General features: G+C 47.4%; 1 protein-coding gene across 6 annotated transcripts in view; it reads left to right on the forward strand.

Moving 5' to 3' along the window:
* The window catches only part of KDM2B (lysine demethylase 2B), a 759,008-nt gene that overhangs the window by 658,816 nt on the left and 82,287 nt on the right, over nt 1-17,905 (forward strand). For all 6 annotated transcript variants that reach the window (XM_085636000.1, XM_085636002.1, XM_085636001.1 and 3 more), the window contains 2 exons: nt 15,235-15,398; nt 16,443-16,604. In XM_085636000.1, coding sequence (XP_085492126.1) covers nt 15,235-15,398; nt 16,443-16,604 — 326 coding nt within the window. The remainder of the gene's footprint in view (nt 1-15,234; nt 15,399-16,442; nt 16,605-17,905) is intronic.

Here is a 17,905-nt window from a genome sequence, read left to right on the forward strand (position 1 = left end):
GGCACACCTCTCTTCCTCACTTGTTTTTCCTGCTGATTCTCCCGCCCAAAGTGGGGGTCAGAACCGGTGGGGGCCAGTTCCTGAAAGCAGCAACAGGCCTGGGGAAGCTCACAAAGGCGGCAAGCTCAAGGGTCCAGAAACATGTCTGGTGGTGGCAGCTTACGAGCATCCACTCAACCTATACACTAGTGAAAAGTCGTCTTTCAGAGGGGCCATTTCCAAGACACCCTCTGTGTGCATTTTCCATAAAATCCCACACTGACCTCAGTGTGGGTTTAATGTGCTGAGAAGTTTGAAACCAAACTTCTCATTTTTCAGTAAAGCCATTATGGTACTGTGGAGTTTATAATGACAAACTCCCAGCACCATATACTCTTAATGGCATTACTGCACTTAGTGTCTAAGAATTGGCTTAGACACTGTAGGGGTACAGGGCTTATGCACCTGTACCCTCTGGTATGGTGCACCTAGACAGAGGGGTGACTGATCTATGCCAGGGCAGTGGGTTGTAGGCATTGCACACAGGGATGTGTGCCATGTTGACTCTTAACTTTGTTCTGCGCCAAAGCACGCTGCCTGCAAAGGCAGTGTGTCAGTGTAAAGGTACAGGGCCTCTAAGGGTGGCACAATGGTACCATTTATCAGGGACTGACCTGTGGCCGGAGAGTGCCAATTGGGTTTGGCCTTCAATGCCGTTTTAGGGAAAGAACATAGACCCTGGGTACCTGGTTGGCAGGAGCCCAGGGCACACTCAGTCAAAGTACATCAGCAGTGCAGCAAAAAGTGGGGGCAACCATGTAGAAAGAGGGCACTTTCTCACACCTGGCCATGAAGCCGCCCCTGTAAGGTCTAAGACTGTTTTCCACCAGGGCTAATGCTTCAACCCCCATGCTGGTGCAAGGAGTGCCTGTCCTTGATAGTTGCCAGGCTGCAACATGGGCGCCCGTACATGCGTTCATGAAGTACTACTGCCTTGACTGCCAGGTCCAAAGTGAAGGATACTTTAAACGTTCGCTTCCTCAAGACCTCTTGGTCTGAGTCCACGCCACGGACACTCCACCTTGGGAAGGTACTGGTGTGCTATCTAGTCTAAGGTGAATTACCTGTGGTTAGAATATTGACCAGAAAGAGTTATCAAAGGTAAGTAACTTATTCATTACTTTCAGAAGCCGTCCTAGTGAACTAACACCAGTTCTTTGTCCCAGAATGCCCATTAAAGGTTCTTTGGCTAAATTATTGTATTGTGAAGCATTCCCACAATGTTCAGAGGTATGAATGTCTCTTCCCAGTATAAGGCTATGTAATTGTTAGTTGTTTGTTAGTGCAGCTGCTAGAAGAACAAATGTTAGGCATTCCTGATATGAACCAGCTACGGAGGCACACAGTTGTGCACGACAGTGTGCATTGTTTTTTTCTAACTTACATTACCTCCTTGAGTAAGTTTTGACTGCTTGAGTTTGCAATTTTGTGAGAGTTGTGTGCTCAAGAGGAAAACCTTGTCATCCCTTTGGGAGCAACACAATTGTGGTCCCAGTAAAACAGCAGGTTATACCTTTAATTGTTAGTTATTAGTCAGAGATCTTTGAATGCCTCATGGCCCCATAAAAAGCTATGTTGCTTGGCAGGGATAAGATGTTATCCGGAGAGATAATTATGATGCAGAGCTGTGCTCATGAGGGAATGCATTGTATATGCTGAACTTGTTGTGGTGTTTGTTACTGTGATATGTGACAGTGATTCTTGCACTCAACCCTCCGACGAACCCCGCCAACCCCGATGAGGGTGCACTCACCCTCGAACGCTGGATGAACGACTGCGCCAACACCGTCGCCCGCTGAAAAATCCCACCAGCAGAGACACCAGCAGAAGAGTCAGCTGGTTCACCCCGGAACTCCTAGACTCAAAACGCACCTGCCGGAAACTGGAAAACATATGGCACAGCGACAAGACGCCAGACAGCCACACCGCCCACAAAGACGCCATCCGCAACCACCACCATCTCATCAGGACCGCCAAAAGAACCTCCTTAACAGACCGCCTTGACAACAACGCACACAACAGCAAGGAGCTCTTCACCATCGTGAAGGAACTCTCCAACCCCAGCTCCAATGCCAACGACATCCCACCATCGCAAACCCTGTGCGACTCCCTCGCGACCTTCTTTCACCGGAAAATCACCAACATCCATAACAGCTTCAGACCCCGGACGATCACTGCCGACCGCGCCGAACCGAACCCACCGCACCCCACCGCCCACGACACCCTGACAACCTGGGCCAACGTGAGCATCGAGGACACAATTAAGACCATGGGAACAATCCACTCCGGATCCCCGTCCGACCCTCTCCCGCACCACATCTTCAACAAAGCCAGCAATTCCATCGCACCCCACCTGCACAAAATCATCAACCTCTCCTTCGAGACCGCCACCTTCCCTGAGAACTGGAAGCACACAGAGATCAACGCCCTACTGAAGAAACCAAAGGCGGATCCGAGCGACCTCAAGAACTTCCGACCCATCTCCCTGCTTCCGTTCCCAGCAAAGGTCATCGAGAAGAAAGTTAACACCCAGCTCACCAGTCACCTCGAAGACGACAACATCCTGGACCCATCCCAGTCGGGATTCCGCAGCAACCACAACACCGAGACCGCCCTCGTCGCCGCCACAGACTACATTAGGATCCTGCTAGACAACGGCGAGACGGCGGCCCTCATCCTCCTGGACCTCTCCGCCACCTTCGACACCGTCAGCCACCACACACTACGCACGCGCCTCCACGACGCAGGGATCCGAGACAGGGCCCTGGACTGGACCACCACCTTCCTCAGAACTCCGAGTCCGCCTCCCCCCATTCCGATCCGATGCCTCAGATCATCTGCGGCGTTCCTCAAGGATCCTCTCTGCCCGACACTGTTCAACGTCTACATGGCACCATTAGCACGCATCGCCCGACAGCACGACCTCAACATAATCTCCTATGCCGACGACATTCAACTGATCCTCTCCCTCACCAAGGACCCCCTCACCGCCAAATCCAACCTCCACCAGGGAATGAAGGCCATCGCAGACTGGATGGAGGACAGCCGCCTCAAACTGAACACAGACAAGATGGAAATCCTCATCCTCGGGTCCAACCCCTCCGCATGGGACGACTCCTGGTGGCCCACGTTACTGGGTTCCCCCCCGGCCCCAATCGACCACACACGCATCCTGGGAGTCATCCTCGACTCGAAACTCTTTGACCAAACAAGTCAACGCAGTCTCCTCCACCTGTTTCAACACCCTCCGCATGCTCCGCAAGATCTACAGATGGATCCTGACAAACACGGGGAAAACAGTCACCCAGGCCCTTGTCAGCAGCAGACTCGACTACGGAAACACCCTCTACGCCGGAGCCTCGTCCAAACTCATCAACAAGCTACAGAGAATCCAGAACACCTCTGCGCGCCTGATCCTCGACGTCCCACGCCGCGACCACATCACCCCCCACCTGAGGAACCTACACTGGCTCCCAGTCGACAAAAGAATCTCCTTCAAGCTCCTGATCCACGCACACAAGGCACTCCGCAAAACCGGCCCAGCCTATCTCAACAGTTGACTCTCCTACGTACCCAACAGGAAACTCTGCGCCGCTGACCACGCCCTGGCCACGGTCCCACGCATCCAGAGAACCACTTCCTGAGGCAGATCCTCCTCCCATCGCACCGCCAGGACCTGGAACACCCTCCCCCTCCGACAAACCGAAGACCTGCTGGAGACTACAAACCCCCCCCCCCTCCCCCCTCCCCCAAGGGCCTTGAAAACCCTCCCTGGTATGTAGTACGCTTTACAAATTATGTGATTGATTGATTGATTCTAGGTTTTGCTAGCTTTGTGGCATTGGTGCAGTGCTGTGCTATTTAGGGTACAAGGGATTCCCGTTGTAGGATTGGCAGTCTGTTGGAGCTCAAGTTACTTGGAGCACATGACTGTTTGGGTTCTCTTGAGTGGTGAGGGTGAGTGAATGATTATGAATACAGGAGCAAGAAAGGCGACATACACTTACATTGAAATAGTAGTAATGGAGCTACCAGTCATGCACCTGAATAAGTCATCACTAGGGCATATCGTCTGGACTTTCCAACCACTTGCCTATTTTGGGTACATGTCCCACATTACCAGAAATCAAAACCTGCTTTAATGTCTTAGCAGAACCACTGAAAACCCAGTCCTTCCTCCTCTGAAGCATAGCCACATTATGATCCTTTTGACTGGCTGAATTGGAGCTACTTTTTTCTTTATCATTCAGTACTCTGAAAGGGCATGTAAGGGTTCTCTCTTCTCCTTAGTGTGCATAAACTGGGATTATATTTCATAGGTAGTGACTTTGCTGAGGTTCCTGTCACATGGAGCACACCTCTTGGCATGTTAGCAGTGAAGTTCTAATGGCTGACTTTAATGCAAACTATCACAGCTCTCTAGTTTTCATGACTTCTTGTGCAGTTATATATATATTATAATAATGTTATACGTGATTAATAAAAACCTTTGTATACACAGTATTCAACGTTAAAATTTATAGTAACGCAGTATTGAACAACGTTAAATACTAACAGCAGCAGTAATCCCAGAACTTCACTGTTTCGGATTGTCCTTTGCAGACAGGACTGGAAGCCTAACATGTCATGCTGATGGTTTTTCCCAGGGCAAGATCTTTGGGGAATAGGGCCAGTAAGGAAAAGCAGCAGATGAGGTACACAGTTTTCTACTTTAAAGTGCAATGTGCAGGTACGGCATGCAAGCAGGGCAGGGACTCAAAAATAGCGTGCCGCATATGGGGTTCTAAAACATGTTCTATGACAGTGCCATGCTCAACCCATAGATTGTTCCCTTTGTGTGAATTAAGCAAGTTAAAGTGCATGGTTTTATCCCTTGGTGTTCTAAAAACAAAGGGCTAATGAAGAAGGGAAGTGCAAGAGCAGGTTAAAGTGCGTGATTTTATCCCTTGGATTGCGGTTGGTAAACTAAAAGTGGAGAACTAAGGCAGTCACTAATGTATCATCTTGCTCCTGGTCCTAATAGGGCTTTAATGTGCTCACCCCAGGCGTTGTTCCCTTGGCAAGTGCTAAGATGGGGACTAAAGTGCTAAACAGCGATTTTAGTGTTAGTTTCAGTGCTTGCCTTTGAAATTCAATTTAAAGGTAATTAATTAGAAATGAACAGTAGATTCAGGCCATATCGGTCAGTAGCGGACCAGAGTGGAGAGCAGTTCTATCACGCTCTGGCAACAAGTTCAGGATATCAGTATGTTAGCCTTCAATCATAACAAAGGATCTGATACAGTAACGTGATGCCAGTTGAATCTGCAAATGTCTTTTACGGGTCTGTGGCGATCAGATATTAGGGTCATTTTGGTCGTGTTCCTCCTTTTATGCCATTTCAACCCCCTGGAGGTATTTCGCAGACTGACACATTAGTTGTGGATCAGCTGAATTGAGGCAGATCAGTACTGCTTGTCTGCAGGATCCTTCCCCCGAGCTGGTTCCAAAGTGGACGAAGTCAGTAATGGCGAAGGCTGAGGGTGATTTTACAAAGACACACAACACAAATTATGCCTTCCTTTGGAAGACCCCACAGCCTGCAGTCTGCTTTGCCTTCCTGTCTTTTCCAGGGTGTGATGTGTATGTCTAATGGCAGACTCCAAGTCAGCATTTCAGAAATTGTCCTTTTTAGCCTACTGTTAAAAGCTTCTGCCAGATATTGCTGCAGCTTCAGTTATTTGTAGCTGTTTAGGGCCATCCAGGCCAGTGATCGTTTTTCTAAAGTTGCTCTGTCCTCCATGGGTTTTAGAATTTTAGATGTTTTGTTTGTGACTCTTTTAAAGATTTCATAGCTTTTGGTTTCCATCCATGCTTCTGGTAGACTGAACTTAGCAATGGTTGTGAATAAATATTTTCTGACTGGTGAGTGAGATCTGTTTATCTCCAGCCATATGTTTAAATTTTTGGTATTCTTATCTGAGGATTTGAATTTATAACAATAATTGGCGAAGGCCACATGCCTAGCTAGTTTCTGCTTAACGAGGCTGAGCTGTAGCCTGATCTGTGCTGGTGATGTATAGCTAGAAACCTGTAAAGTTTGTCTGTATATCCTTGCTATAGTTATGTCCAAGATGTTTGAGAGTCTGCCCTGTAGTGCTTCACTACCATGTGCCAGAGTGGGCACTACCTTTGCCTTTGCGATTGCTAGGATGGGAGTATACGACCGACATCTTAGGTTTTAGGTAGGGTCCTGAGCCCCATTGCCAGAGCAATCCCCTTTTCTTTTGAGTCCTCCTTCTGGCAATGAAATGCGCCGTTGGTGTTGAATAGTAGGCCAAGATATTTTGTATTTGCAAGCTTTGTCAATTTACGCTGGACCAAGGAACAAGTTGACCTTTCCTGTATCTCTTCTTCCTGAGGGTCATAGTTTTCGTCGTCTTTTCTGTTCGGGCGTAATTAAACAATGGGGCGAATGCTCTGCTCACTTGGCTGTATTGTTTTTAAAAATAGCTGGTGGAATTCCATTTGGTCCCGGGGCTCTGACAGTTCGACTCTTAGATATCTGCCATTAGATGGAGTCTGCATTGATTGGTAGCAAATTATTGCCTGCGTGCTCGACATCTTCATTAATGGCGTTTGGACTGTCATGGCACTCAGATAGGGCACCCCCTGCTCCTGTCAGTATTGACTCTGCGTTTGTGTGTGTACAATGAGTCGCCCAGCTGGCGTTAAAATGGGCTTAAAGGAAATTCGCTCCGGATTCCTTTGAGAGGTTTGAGTCCAAGCAGTGCTTTAGTGGATTGTCTCCAAAAAGAATTGCAGTTATAGCGTTTAATTTCCAAAATTAGTTTGGCCAAAAACGTTTCTGTAGTTTTTCTTTTCTGTCCAGGTTGCCAAATTTTAGATCTTTTTTTTAGCTCCTCGGATTCAATATTAAGGTTGCATTGTTTTGGAATTCCTTCACTTCCCTCAGGGCCTTGTTAACTTTGTTTCAGTTCTTTAACTACCTCTCTTGTGTGATGATGGAGGCTATTCTCTTAATGAATCACTGAGGGTGCCAGTGTTGGTTTTACTCTTGAGGCGTGTTGTTTTGCAAAAGAGTCTGTAAACGCTTCCCAGTTATCCTTTGCAGAATTATTTATTTTTAAATTTATAGCTTTATAGCTCGGTGCCGAGGGCTATACTAGTTGTCAAAGGCCCAGAATCCCAGATATGGAAAGGGCTCAAAACAAGGGAGATGGTATAGCCAGAGGCAGAAGGGCAATAAGGCTATTAGAACAATCCACCCACTAAGAGTAGGATGTTCCAAATTAAAAAGGGAGAAACTTGTAGACAAACATTGTAATGTTGGAGCTCCGGCCTTATACCAGCCATTATAACCTCGGAGCAACTCCATTTTCTTCAGTGGAGCTCTCAACATAGCAGTTTTCTAATTGCAATTACACTGCATCACTAACCGAATTGGTTAGTATTACTAGCCTTGTAAATGAGGAATTGTGAGTGTATAACTTGAGGCTGGCAGTTGAGCGCTGTGAGTTTAAGCCATTCCTCTATGATGGTGGTTAGGTTGGGGGGAGCGATTAGGAGGAATTCAATCTTGAGGGTGTTAAGTTTCAGGTGTTTTTCAGCAAGCCAAAGCTGTGTTTTTTGTAGAGTTAACTTAAGAGATCTGATGTCCTCCAGAGAAGAGACCTTTAGGTACAGTTGTTTATCGTCTGCGTACATTTCATAATGAATGTTGGAGGAGCTAAGAATTTTGATAAATGGTTCCATGAGAGGGTGAAAGGAAAGAGCCCTGCGAGACTCCTGATGTGACTGGGATGGACTTAGATAGAGATTGATTTTCCTTGAATCTTTGGGATCTATTTTGGAGAAATGAGGTGAACCAATTTAGGATGAATCCTGATAGGCCAATTCTATGTTTCGGGAGGTCTAGAAGATTGTTGTGTTTGACAGTGTCAAATGCAGACGATAGGTCGAGCAGGATTAAAAGACGAGCTTCGTTTTGGTCTAGGATATTTAGTGCATCATCCACTACATGGGTCAGAGACGATGGATCAGAGCCTTATCAAAGACCCACTTTGTGGGTCTCTGCTAAGCCTAAGGCTGCTCGACCCCACTACCCCTTAGAAAAGCACATTGGGAGCAAGCCCCCCTGTCCACTCATGAAGGGAACCTCTGGACTCTTTGCACCGTATACCTAATTTTGATATGTCATAAAAAGCCAGCTTCCTACATGTGGTAACGGCTCCACATACTTGAAGAATGCCAGGACAGAGGCCCTCTACACCAGCCAGCTCCACACAGCATCAACCCTGTAACAGGCTGCCCCCCGCACCCCTTTCCGCCCTCCTCGCAATGAAGCCAGCAGAAACCAGCAGAACCTCAAGGCAAGCCAGCTGGTACACACTAGAACTCAGAACCATCAAGTGCAACTGCAAACGACTAGAAAAACAATGGCAAATCACCAAAGACCCCACTGACCGAACCGCCTTCAAATCGTCCTTTAACAAGTACCACACACACATTAAGGACACAAAAAGAGACGCTGTAGGAAGCTGGCTCTGTATATACTATACCAAAAAGAGGTATATGCACAGAGTCCAGGGAGTCCCCAAAGGTATACATAGATAGAACCTCACTCTCAATTTAGTGGTAGCTGGGCGGAGCAGTTAGGCTTATCAGACGGTAGTGTGAATGCATTTGTTGTACACACTCATACAAGACAGGAACGCATTCAATTACTAAATCCTGACCAATGTTTTGCATGAATATTACTTGTTACTTATTTTTAGGAACCACGTTGAACTCCGTTGCAGGCAAATAATACTTTCAGGAAGGCAGTGGGAATGCTTTTATGGTCTTGGAAATACTTTGATATTGCCAATCCGAAACAGTAACATTTAGCTCTTGAAAAAGATTGACTGTGGTAGGTAATAGATAGAATGCAATGTAATCCAATGGAAGAAAAACAGAGTTCTGCATCAGCAGGTAAGTACACAACTTACTTTTTCAGTCTTTGAGGGTTTAAGCCCTGCACCACCAGTGGCACTGAGGCGTCGGGTGCAGAGTTTGCAGAGGCCAAGGCTAGTCAAATGAGACTGCGGGCACCTGGAGAGGTGCGGAATTCAGAATCTATGCTGCAGCGGTTGTTACCAGCAATGTTTGCTATCACGTTCAGCGGAGATCAATAAGGATGAATGAGTCAGTAGACTGCCAACGTCTGGACCGTTGCGGTAGTAGTCAGCGAGTCACTGTAGGTCGAAGGGAGGCACCATTAGCCCAGCCGTCGCGGTCGTGGGGATGGAGATGCACAAGGGATGGAGGAGTTCCATCGATGTTGGGCTGTCTCGGAGAGGCCACCGTCAAGCTGCGGTGCTTTCTTCTGGCAGGGCTGAGTCGCGTTGACACAAACGTCAGTCCTCAACTACTGCAGTTTGTGTACTTGCGGATGCCGGGTACTAGAGTCTCTAACCCAAAGGGAGGTACTTGAAGATTAGGTGAAGGCTAGAAGGTCTCCGGGATTTCTTGGAGGCCTGGCAGGGTTTCTAGAAGGACAGCAGGCCCAGTTGTCGAACTGGCTGCAGTTGGCAGGGTTCTTGCCGACTTCTGTCTGCAGTGGTTCAGTTCCTGGTCTGGCAGTGGTCTTCTTCCGACTTCTTCTATGGTCTGTCGAATCTGAAAAGGCAGGGTTCAGGGGTGCCCCTAAATACTAGATTTAGGGGTGCTACAGTGGTGTGCAGGTCGGGACCAATGGGTCCCTTCCCTGGTGTGTCTACACCCCCTATTATGCCACCCTCCAGTGGGATGGGGGGGGGGACATAGACCTCATCCTGAATGGGTGAGTCCCCTCATCTTCAAGATGGAGGGAGCTGAGATGTGGACTTCACTTCGCCTCCCCCACTTGAGGGGCGGGGTTGGCAAAGGCAGGCACACTTCCATTCCTGGCTAGGTTTTCCCACAGATGCCCCCGGCCCCCCATGTGGGGGTCAGAACCGGTAGGGGCCAGTTGCTGATAGCAAAAGGCTGGCAAGCCTTCGAAGCTTCCCATTCGTGGACCCTACCCATTTTGGGGTGAAGGCATGACACCTCTGACCAGGATGGGCTTTGTTTCAGACCCAGGGATCGGAGGCTGTCTGGTGGTGGCCGATGGCTGGTAGCCAGTCAGGAACAACATCGGGCCCATCGTTTTTCAGGGGGCATCTCTAAGATGTCCTCTGAGTGTATTTTACATTAAATCCCACATTGGCATCAGTGTGGATTAAATGTGCTGAGAAGCTTGGTACCGAAATTACCAGTTTTCAGTGGAGCCAACCATGGGCTGTGGAGTTCATAATGACAAACTTCCAGTCGCTAAACTTAAAATGGCTTCACTGCACTTACAATGCCTGTGAATGGCACAGACACTGTAGAGGCATATTACTCATGCAGCTATGCCCTCACCGGTGGTAGGGTGCACCCTGCCTTTAGGGCTGTAAGGCCTGCTAGGGGGGTGTCTTACCCATGCCACAGGCAGTGTTAGTGGGCCTGGCACCCACGGATGGGTGCCATGTCGACTCTTAAGTTTATTCTGTACCAAAACACACAGCCTGCAATGCCAGTGTGTTGGTGTTCGGGTGAGGGGTCCCTGTGGGTGGCATAATACATGCTGCAGCCCACAGGGGCCCTTTCTGGTACCTTTTACAAGGGGCTTACTTGTGGCCAGAGGTGTGCCAATTGTGGAGACCGAGGTACAGTGTTGGGAAGGAACACACCCTGGGAACCTCATTGGGAGGGTCTCGGGGCACACTCAGTCAAGTTGCCATCAGGTATCTGGAAAAAGGTTAGGGGGTGTAACCATGCAAAAAGGAGCACTTTCCTACAGACTTTCTCACAGACCGTATCGAAACAAGCATCATCCTCACTAAGGAACTCTTCAACATTGTTAGAGAGTTCTGCCTATCAGCCACTAAGAACACGGCCCGCTCCTTCCAAGAACTCTGCGACACCCTGTCTGACTACTGCCACAGCAAGATAGCTGCCATCTACAACCACTTCGATCCCCAAGCCTTCAACTTCAGCAACCTCGCTCCACCTACGGACACCAGCATTCACCACATAGAATCCTCTCACCACGCAGATCACCACAGCCATCATTTCCTCCACCCACTACGGACCACCCACAGAACCATGCCCCCACCATTTTCTTCAACCTCAAACAAACAAATCAGCGCAGACCTCACGAACATCTTCCAACGCCTCTATCACCAATGTGGCCTTCCCCGACAGATGGAAACGCACCGGTGTCAGACCCCTCCTGAAAAAACCCCAGCGAACTAAAAAATTACCACCCTAACTTGCTGCTTCTGTTCCTCATCAAAGTCCTCGAGAAGGCCATCAACCAGCAGCCCACAGGGTGCCTAGAAAAGAACAACCTACTTGACGCCTCTCAGTCCGGCTTCCGCACCGACCACAGCACCGAGACCGCCCTTATAGCTGGCACAGACGACTTCAGATCCCTCCTCCCCCATTGTGAAACAGCAGCCATCCTCCTCCTCGACCTCTCAGCTGCATTAGACACCGTAGCCTACCACACCCTCCTCAACAGACTCAACCTCATCGACGTACAGGTGGGCGTCCTCAAATGGATTGCATCCTTCCTAACAGGACTAACTCAGAGAATCCACCTACCGCCCTTTACCTCGGAACCAAAGTGCATCATCTGCGGTGTACCCCTAGGATCAACACCTACATGACACCCCTGGGCGACATTGTCAGAAACTAGGGACTCCACATATCCTCCGCAGATGCCGCCCAACTCATCCTCTCGCTCACTAAAGACACCACCACCACTAGAACAAACTTCTGCAACGCCATAACCATTGTCGTCAACTGCAAGAGGACCAACTGCCTGAAGCTCAACACGGACAAGGCGGAAGTGCGGATCTTCTGGAAGAACACCTCCCTGTGGGACAACACCTGGTGGCCCCCTGGCCTCCGGCCCACACCCACAGACCACGTCTGCAACCTTGGCGTCATCCTTGACAGAAAATTAACCATGAAGCGCCAAATCAACACAGTCACCTCCTCCAGCTTCCACACCCTCTGCATTCTCCAGAAAATCTTCAGATGCATCCCCGCCAACACAAGAAAGACCATCACCCAGGCCCTTGTCACCAGCTGGCTAGACCATGGAAAAACACTCTACACCGGTATTACCCCCAACCCCTGAAGAGGCTCCAGACAATGCAGAACGTAGCAGCCTGACTCCTCCTCAACCTCTGTAAGCGGACCCGTATCACACTACCTCATGAACCTCCAGTGGCTCCCTGTCCAGAAGAGATGGCAGTTTAACTTACTGATACAAGCATACAAGACGCTACCCAGCCAGGGACCTGCATACATCAAATACTGCCTGAACTTCCAGCAACCTTCCCAGACACCTGCGTTCTGCCGCCCTAGCACACACCCTTACATTTGCCGAAGCCACAATGGAGATCGTTCCTTCTCCTACCTCGCCGCCAAGGCCTAGAACGATCTACCCCTCGCCCTATGCACATCACCCTCCCTGGCAGAATTCAGAAGAAGACTCGAGTCCTGTCTTTTTGACTGAGACCAACAGAACCTTAGTGCCCATATACCCTCTGGGTAGTAGAGCAGCGCTTAGAAATAATTGATCGATTAGTTTGCAACCCTATTGAATTGATTATGGATATCACTGAAGACCCTGCAAAGTAGAAGAAAAGGTTACATACCTATAGTCTTGGTTCTGCATCATAGCAATCTTCATTGAAGTCCTAAACCACTCACTCCTGCACCTCCCCAAATGGTTACGTTTGGGCAGTAGATATTATTTCATTCATAAAAGAACAAATGGAGGAGAAGGGTTGATGTCTCAGACAGCCTTCAGACCTAAGATCCATGGCATGTACAGGGTCCAGTGGGCTGGCCTGGTTTCTTAAGTTTATAGCTACCTGCATCCACACTGATCTATATAAAGCTGCATGCTTTATATAGAGGGACATCTATCCAGAGATTCTGGAAAACCTGGTCACCTTTTTGCCCCAGAGGATATTCGAAATAGTAATATTATCGTCTGTTAAATTTGGTAAGGGACCTGTAGAGGCTCTGCAGTGCCAACTACGCTATCCAAGGAGTGTAACCAGGCAGTACTTCGTCCATAGTTTGAGAGCAGTACTAAACTGAAAGATTTTGAGCTTGTCCTTATTAGGTCGAGCCTAGTGCAGTGCGCAACCGCTGCTTACGAGAAGACCTCTTGAAATTGGTCTGTACTTTTAGCAGACTCGTGCATGTACTGCACTGTTTCCAATGAGTACTCGTGCATGTACGGCATCCACCTTGCGTGAGCGAGTAGCGGCACCATCTGTTTCCAATTATCGCGCCACCGCTCGTTTACATTTGCCTGTCTCACGGCCGCGTTAATTGGAAACGGATGGTGGTCACGTTCACTTTTGCGGCCGCCCCATGTTCTCCCACACACTTTAACCGGCGACGCACGCAGGGACAGGCAGGTATAAACCCTGCCCCTCTGAGCTGACAGACTCTGCTCCATGTACTCTATGAATCTTCGCTTTTACGTTGTACCCAGTAAGTTGCGTTTCCCCAACGTGCCCTCAATTATCTCACTCACTGCTTTAACACGCACCTACCCTTTGCTGCCACACACGTGCTTTCACGCACTCTCCCAAAGAGGCAGCCAGACAATCCCCTAACCCCCCAAAAAACAGAAAGGGCCCAACGCTGACTAAAGACCAGTGCCTCCGGTTGGGAGCTTCTGGTGATGTGTGTTGATCTGCATGTGCCCTGCTTGCTAGCTGCAGCCCTCCTTGCCCCGCCCCCCTTCCTTCCTATGTGCCCGCGTGCTCGCAATGCTCTGTCAAACCCATTATGATCCCAGACTTCCTGAACTACTGGCAGACTGTGGGCCATGCAATTGGCAATTACCTGAGATACGACACACGCATCATGCCCTCTCTTACACGCTACTACGTTACACGCACTGCATCCCCTCCCTCACTCTTAGGTTATCTCACACAATGAGCTCATGCTTAGTATGTCTTGTGACACACACTACGCTTTCACACTTTTCGTGATCTTGCACCCCCTATATCCTCAAAGTGCAGATCAAAGGAGCGAACTAAGTGATGTGCTTGTTGCATGGCTAAAAACATATAAGGTCCCAAAGGCGAGACCTATTGGCTATGCCAATGCTTTGTTTTTGTGGGATTTGTCTATGGTGGAACCTTGGAATTATCCTGCTTGACGTTTCTAAATCTCTTGACTATTATCTAGATCATTGCATATCATCGCCTCAGTTTTTGGGTTTTGCCCAAGAAGTGGTTCGAAATCTTTGTTGACCTTAAGTAGGTGGGTTAAGGCTATGTTTGTATTCTGTCTTACGTTGCTGGTGGAATGGTCCAAAATGCAGCCTGGAAGTCATCTGCTGGGATTAAGGCAGTCTTGTCACCGTAGGCTGAAGCTTTTCATGTTTTTTACTGGAACTACTACATCGATATTTGTGTGCCACTGCCGCCTTGAGATGCATCAGTTGGGAGACTTTAGGATTCAGTACAAGGATTCTTTTGTTTGTTGCTATTGTCAGATGGGATTGCTGGAGATGGAGTTGGTGTTTTTGGAATAGTTGTTGACATGGTCCTGGATGTTGTGTTCCGTTTTGTTTTGTCTGTGGGATTGTAACAAAGACATTCAGTTTGGTATATTCTCAGAGTAAGGACTGTGGTGAGGAAGATTATGAGGAACTAATGCTTAAATGATTTACAGGTACCAATATTGCCCATTTTTCATCTGTCTTTAGGATTCACAGTACCTCAGTCAAATGCGGACAAGGGTAGTTACTCAGAACACTTGGGGATGGGAAAGGGAGAGAAGCAAGGGGTATCTCTTTTAGAAGTCACTTCCATAGAGGAAATAAATAGATCTTTAGAGTGCAAAGGATTTCCAGTCAGAGCGTAATTGTAGGAAATCGCAACAAAGTGCCTTGCTGGAGGTGGTCTCCTCAAAGTGTAAGCACTGGAATAAGAAAGTTAGTATTGGAGTTATGGAAATTACAAGTAACTAATCCAGCATTTCTCTGCACTGTAGATAAGAATAATGCACCATTTCCTTTTCATGTAAAGTGTTTACTTCCAATCTAGAAGAAAATTATTGGCAAAAAACTAAACATTCTCAAACTAATAATTATGTTGTTGGCAGGTGCTGTGATAAGCGATTGTGGACCAAAATCGATCTGAACCGTTCCAAATCGATCACTCCACTTATGCTGAGTGGTATTATTAGGAGGCAGCCTGTGACGCTTGACTTGAGCTGGACTAATATATCAAAAAAGCAACTAAGCTGGCTCATAAATAGACTTCCAGGTAAGCTACTTGAGTGAATTACTGTATCTGATCTAGTTGAAGTTGGGATGATTGACATGGTGAAACAATTTCACTATATAGACAACACAGCGAGTAGGCACACCAGTCTTCATCTCTGTAAACTTCTTGAGGTCAGTGTATTGCATTATTTTAACATTAGGCTGCATAGGGAAACCTCATAAAATCAAAAGCAGGTGAACGAGGTTTGAGAGTTAATCTTGGGGGACTTGTTGTCCCCTTCTCCCAATCTAGACACTGCTCCCAATCTAGACACTGTTCTTCTCCAACCATGTTATAACAAGGGTCTTTTATGCGTGTTTGTGTCTTCCTGTTGACTTAGACAAGAGAAAATCCTGAATACAAATTATTTTATGAAAGCCTTGTAGTTGAGTTTAATTTCTAGAGACCAGGCTATGCTCTTATGCAAAATGAAATGCGTTTGCCTGTTTCCTATAAAGGTTCATATGTCCTTACTAAGGAATATTATGCCAAAAGGTTGTTATACTCCGGCTATGGTATCCTTCAAGGCTAACTCTCCATCTTAATTGTGGCTAAAAATGTTGACTTCATCATTTGTCAAGTGATTTTGCCCTCCTATCTGCTGCTTTGGAGCTTTGACACATAAAGTCCAGCTTATCATCATAGAATGTATTTCACAAGTTGTTTTTTTGTATTATGGGTTTACTTTCCAGAGCGTAGCCTTGCATTTCATTGCAGTGCATACCAATTACACAAATATTGTTCCTTCCACTGCCCTCTGTTGCTTGATCTGGGCTACATTAATGCATGCAATAACCAAATAAGTCTAGCAGCTTTAAATTGAAGCAGTTCAAATTCTTTTGACGTGCAGCCATGTCGCATGTTCATCATTGCTTTAACAAGGTTTCAGTTGTTCATTGAAAGTCAGTTTTGCCAAAAATTGTACTTAAAACGAGCACATAGTAGCAATTGAGAGTTCTATAAATGTATTGCAACACCATAGACGTTGGAGTCATTTTATTTCTATTATCAGCACTTGTTTTTATATTTTTGCCCTCATTATAGGCCTTCGAAACCTTCTGTTATCTGGATGTTCATGGGTTGCTGTTTCAGCACTCTGTAGCTCAAGCTGTCCATTACTCCGAACTCTTGATCTGCAGTGGGTTGAAGGATTAAAAGATGCACAGATGAGGGACCTCTTGTCCCCTCCTACAGACAACAGACCAGGTACATTGAATGTTTTGTTCCATTCACTTTTGTGTTTGTTTTTGGATAAATGAATTAGCACAATTATTTTATTCAGGCTAGTGCTTGTGATACAGGTTGGTGATTATTTTATCCTTGTTTGCTAAGAGGACTACAATTTAAAATACTATGCAGAGAACTAGCTGTAACAGTGTTCGAGGCTTGTGTGCTGTAGATACACATGCTTTGCATACTCCTGCCATGTAGTGTTTGGTCCAGATGTTTGTAAGTTGTTGTTCTTTGAAGAAGTCTTTCCCAGTTACGAGGTAAGGTGACTCCTCCTTTCTGTGATCGTGCGCATGGGCATTGACTCCATTGTTGGACTCCATTGTTAGATTGTTTTCTTTCCGCCATCGGGTTCGGACCTGGTTTGCAGCGCTCCAGTTCGAAACTGTTCTTCGGGATCCCTTCGGTGCGCAATTCACTGTACCCTCGTCGGTATTGTTTTTGTATGCGCTTCACTATTCGCATGTCGAGAAATTTGAAAACTCTATCTTCGGTAGACAAGACATCGTTGGCGGCCTTCGGGCCTAGCCGTGTCAGTCGACTTACACTCCGTTCTGTATTAGCCAGTCTTCTGCTGATTGAACGGACTCTGTTTGTTATGTCCTCGGTGCCACTCCAAGTATCCGCGCACCGACCTGCATTAAGTCTGCAACTAGTTTCTCTCACCGGAGCACAAGTAAGAAGACTTTGCGGGATCATCGGGCTCGATGAAGGGACATGCCGCGGCAGAACATTGAACACACCCCGGATACCTTCGGAGAAGATACCGAGCACGAAGAAATGGAGGCGTCGGGAGTGGAAGTAGATGAGGCCTTCTCTATCGAAGAATCTGATTCAGAACTAAAAATCAAGTTGCAGTGGGAAGACGTTCCAGCAGGACAAGGTACCATGAGTAACAAAGCCCCTTTATCCATCAAACTTCATTCCATCAAACAAAAGGCTTCTGGGCCTCCACTGCCTTCTGGCCATGGTCGGCCCCGAGACACTGCTTCTAACGCCCTGCCCATAGGCTCTGCACCGAAACAGTCAGTTAAGCCTTCCGGCTTGGGACAAAGTTGAGGAAAAACTACCTTCAGCACCAAAACCTTTGGCCATTAAGGATAAAAGGGATAGGTGCAGCTCGGCACCGAAAACAAAGGATGCTCATCAGAAGTCTCCGGAACCGATCCAAAAGATTATGCAGGAAAAACTGGGTTCTAAGCAGAAGAAAATCTACATTAATCCAGACACTGGACACATACAAGCTAAACATGTCACACCTTCCAGAAGGAACATTC

Source organism: Triturus cristatus, chromosome 11 (assembly GCF_964204655.1).
Source record: "Triturus cristatus chromosome 11, aTriCri1.1, whole genome shotgun sequence".
Classification (NCBI taxonomy): Eukaryota; Metazoa; Chordata; class Amphibia; order Caudata; family Salamandridae; genus Triturus; species Triturus cristatus.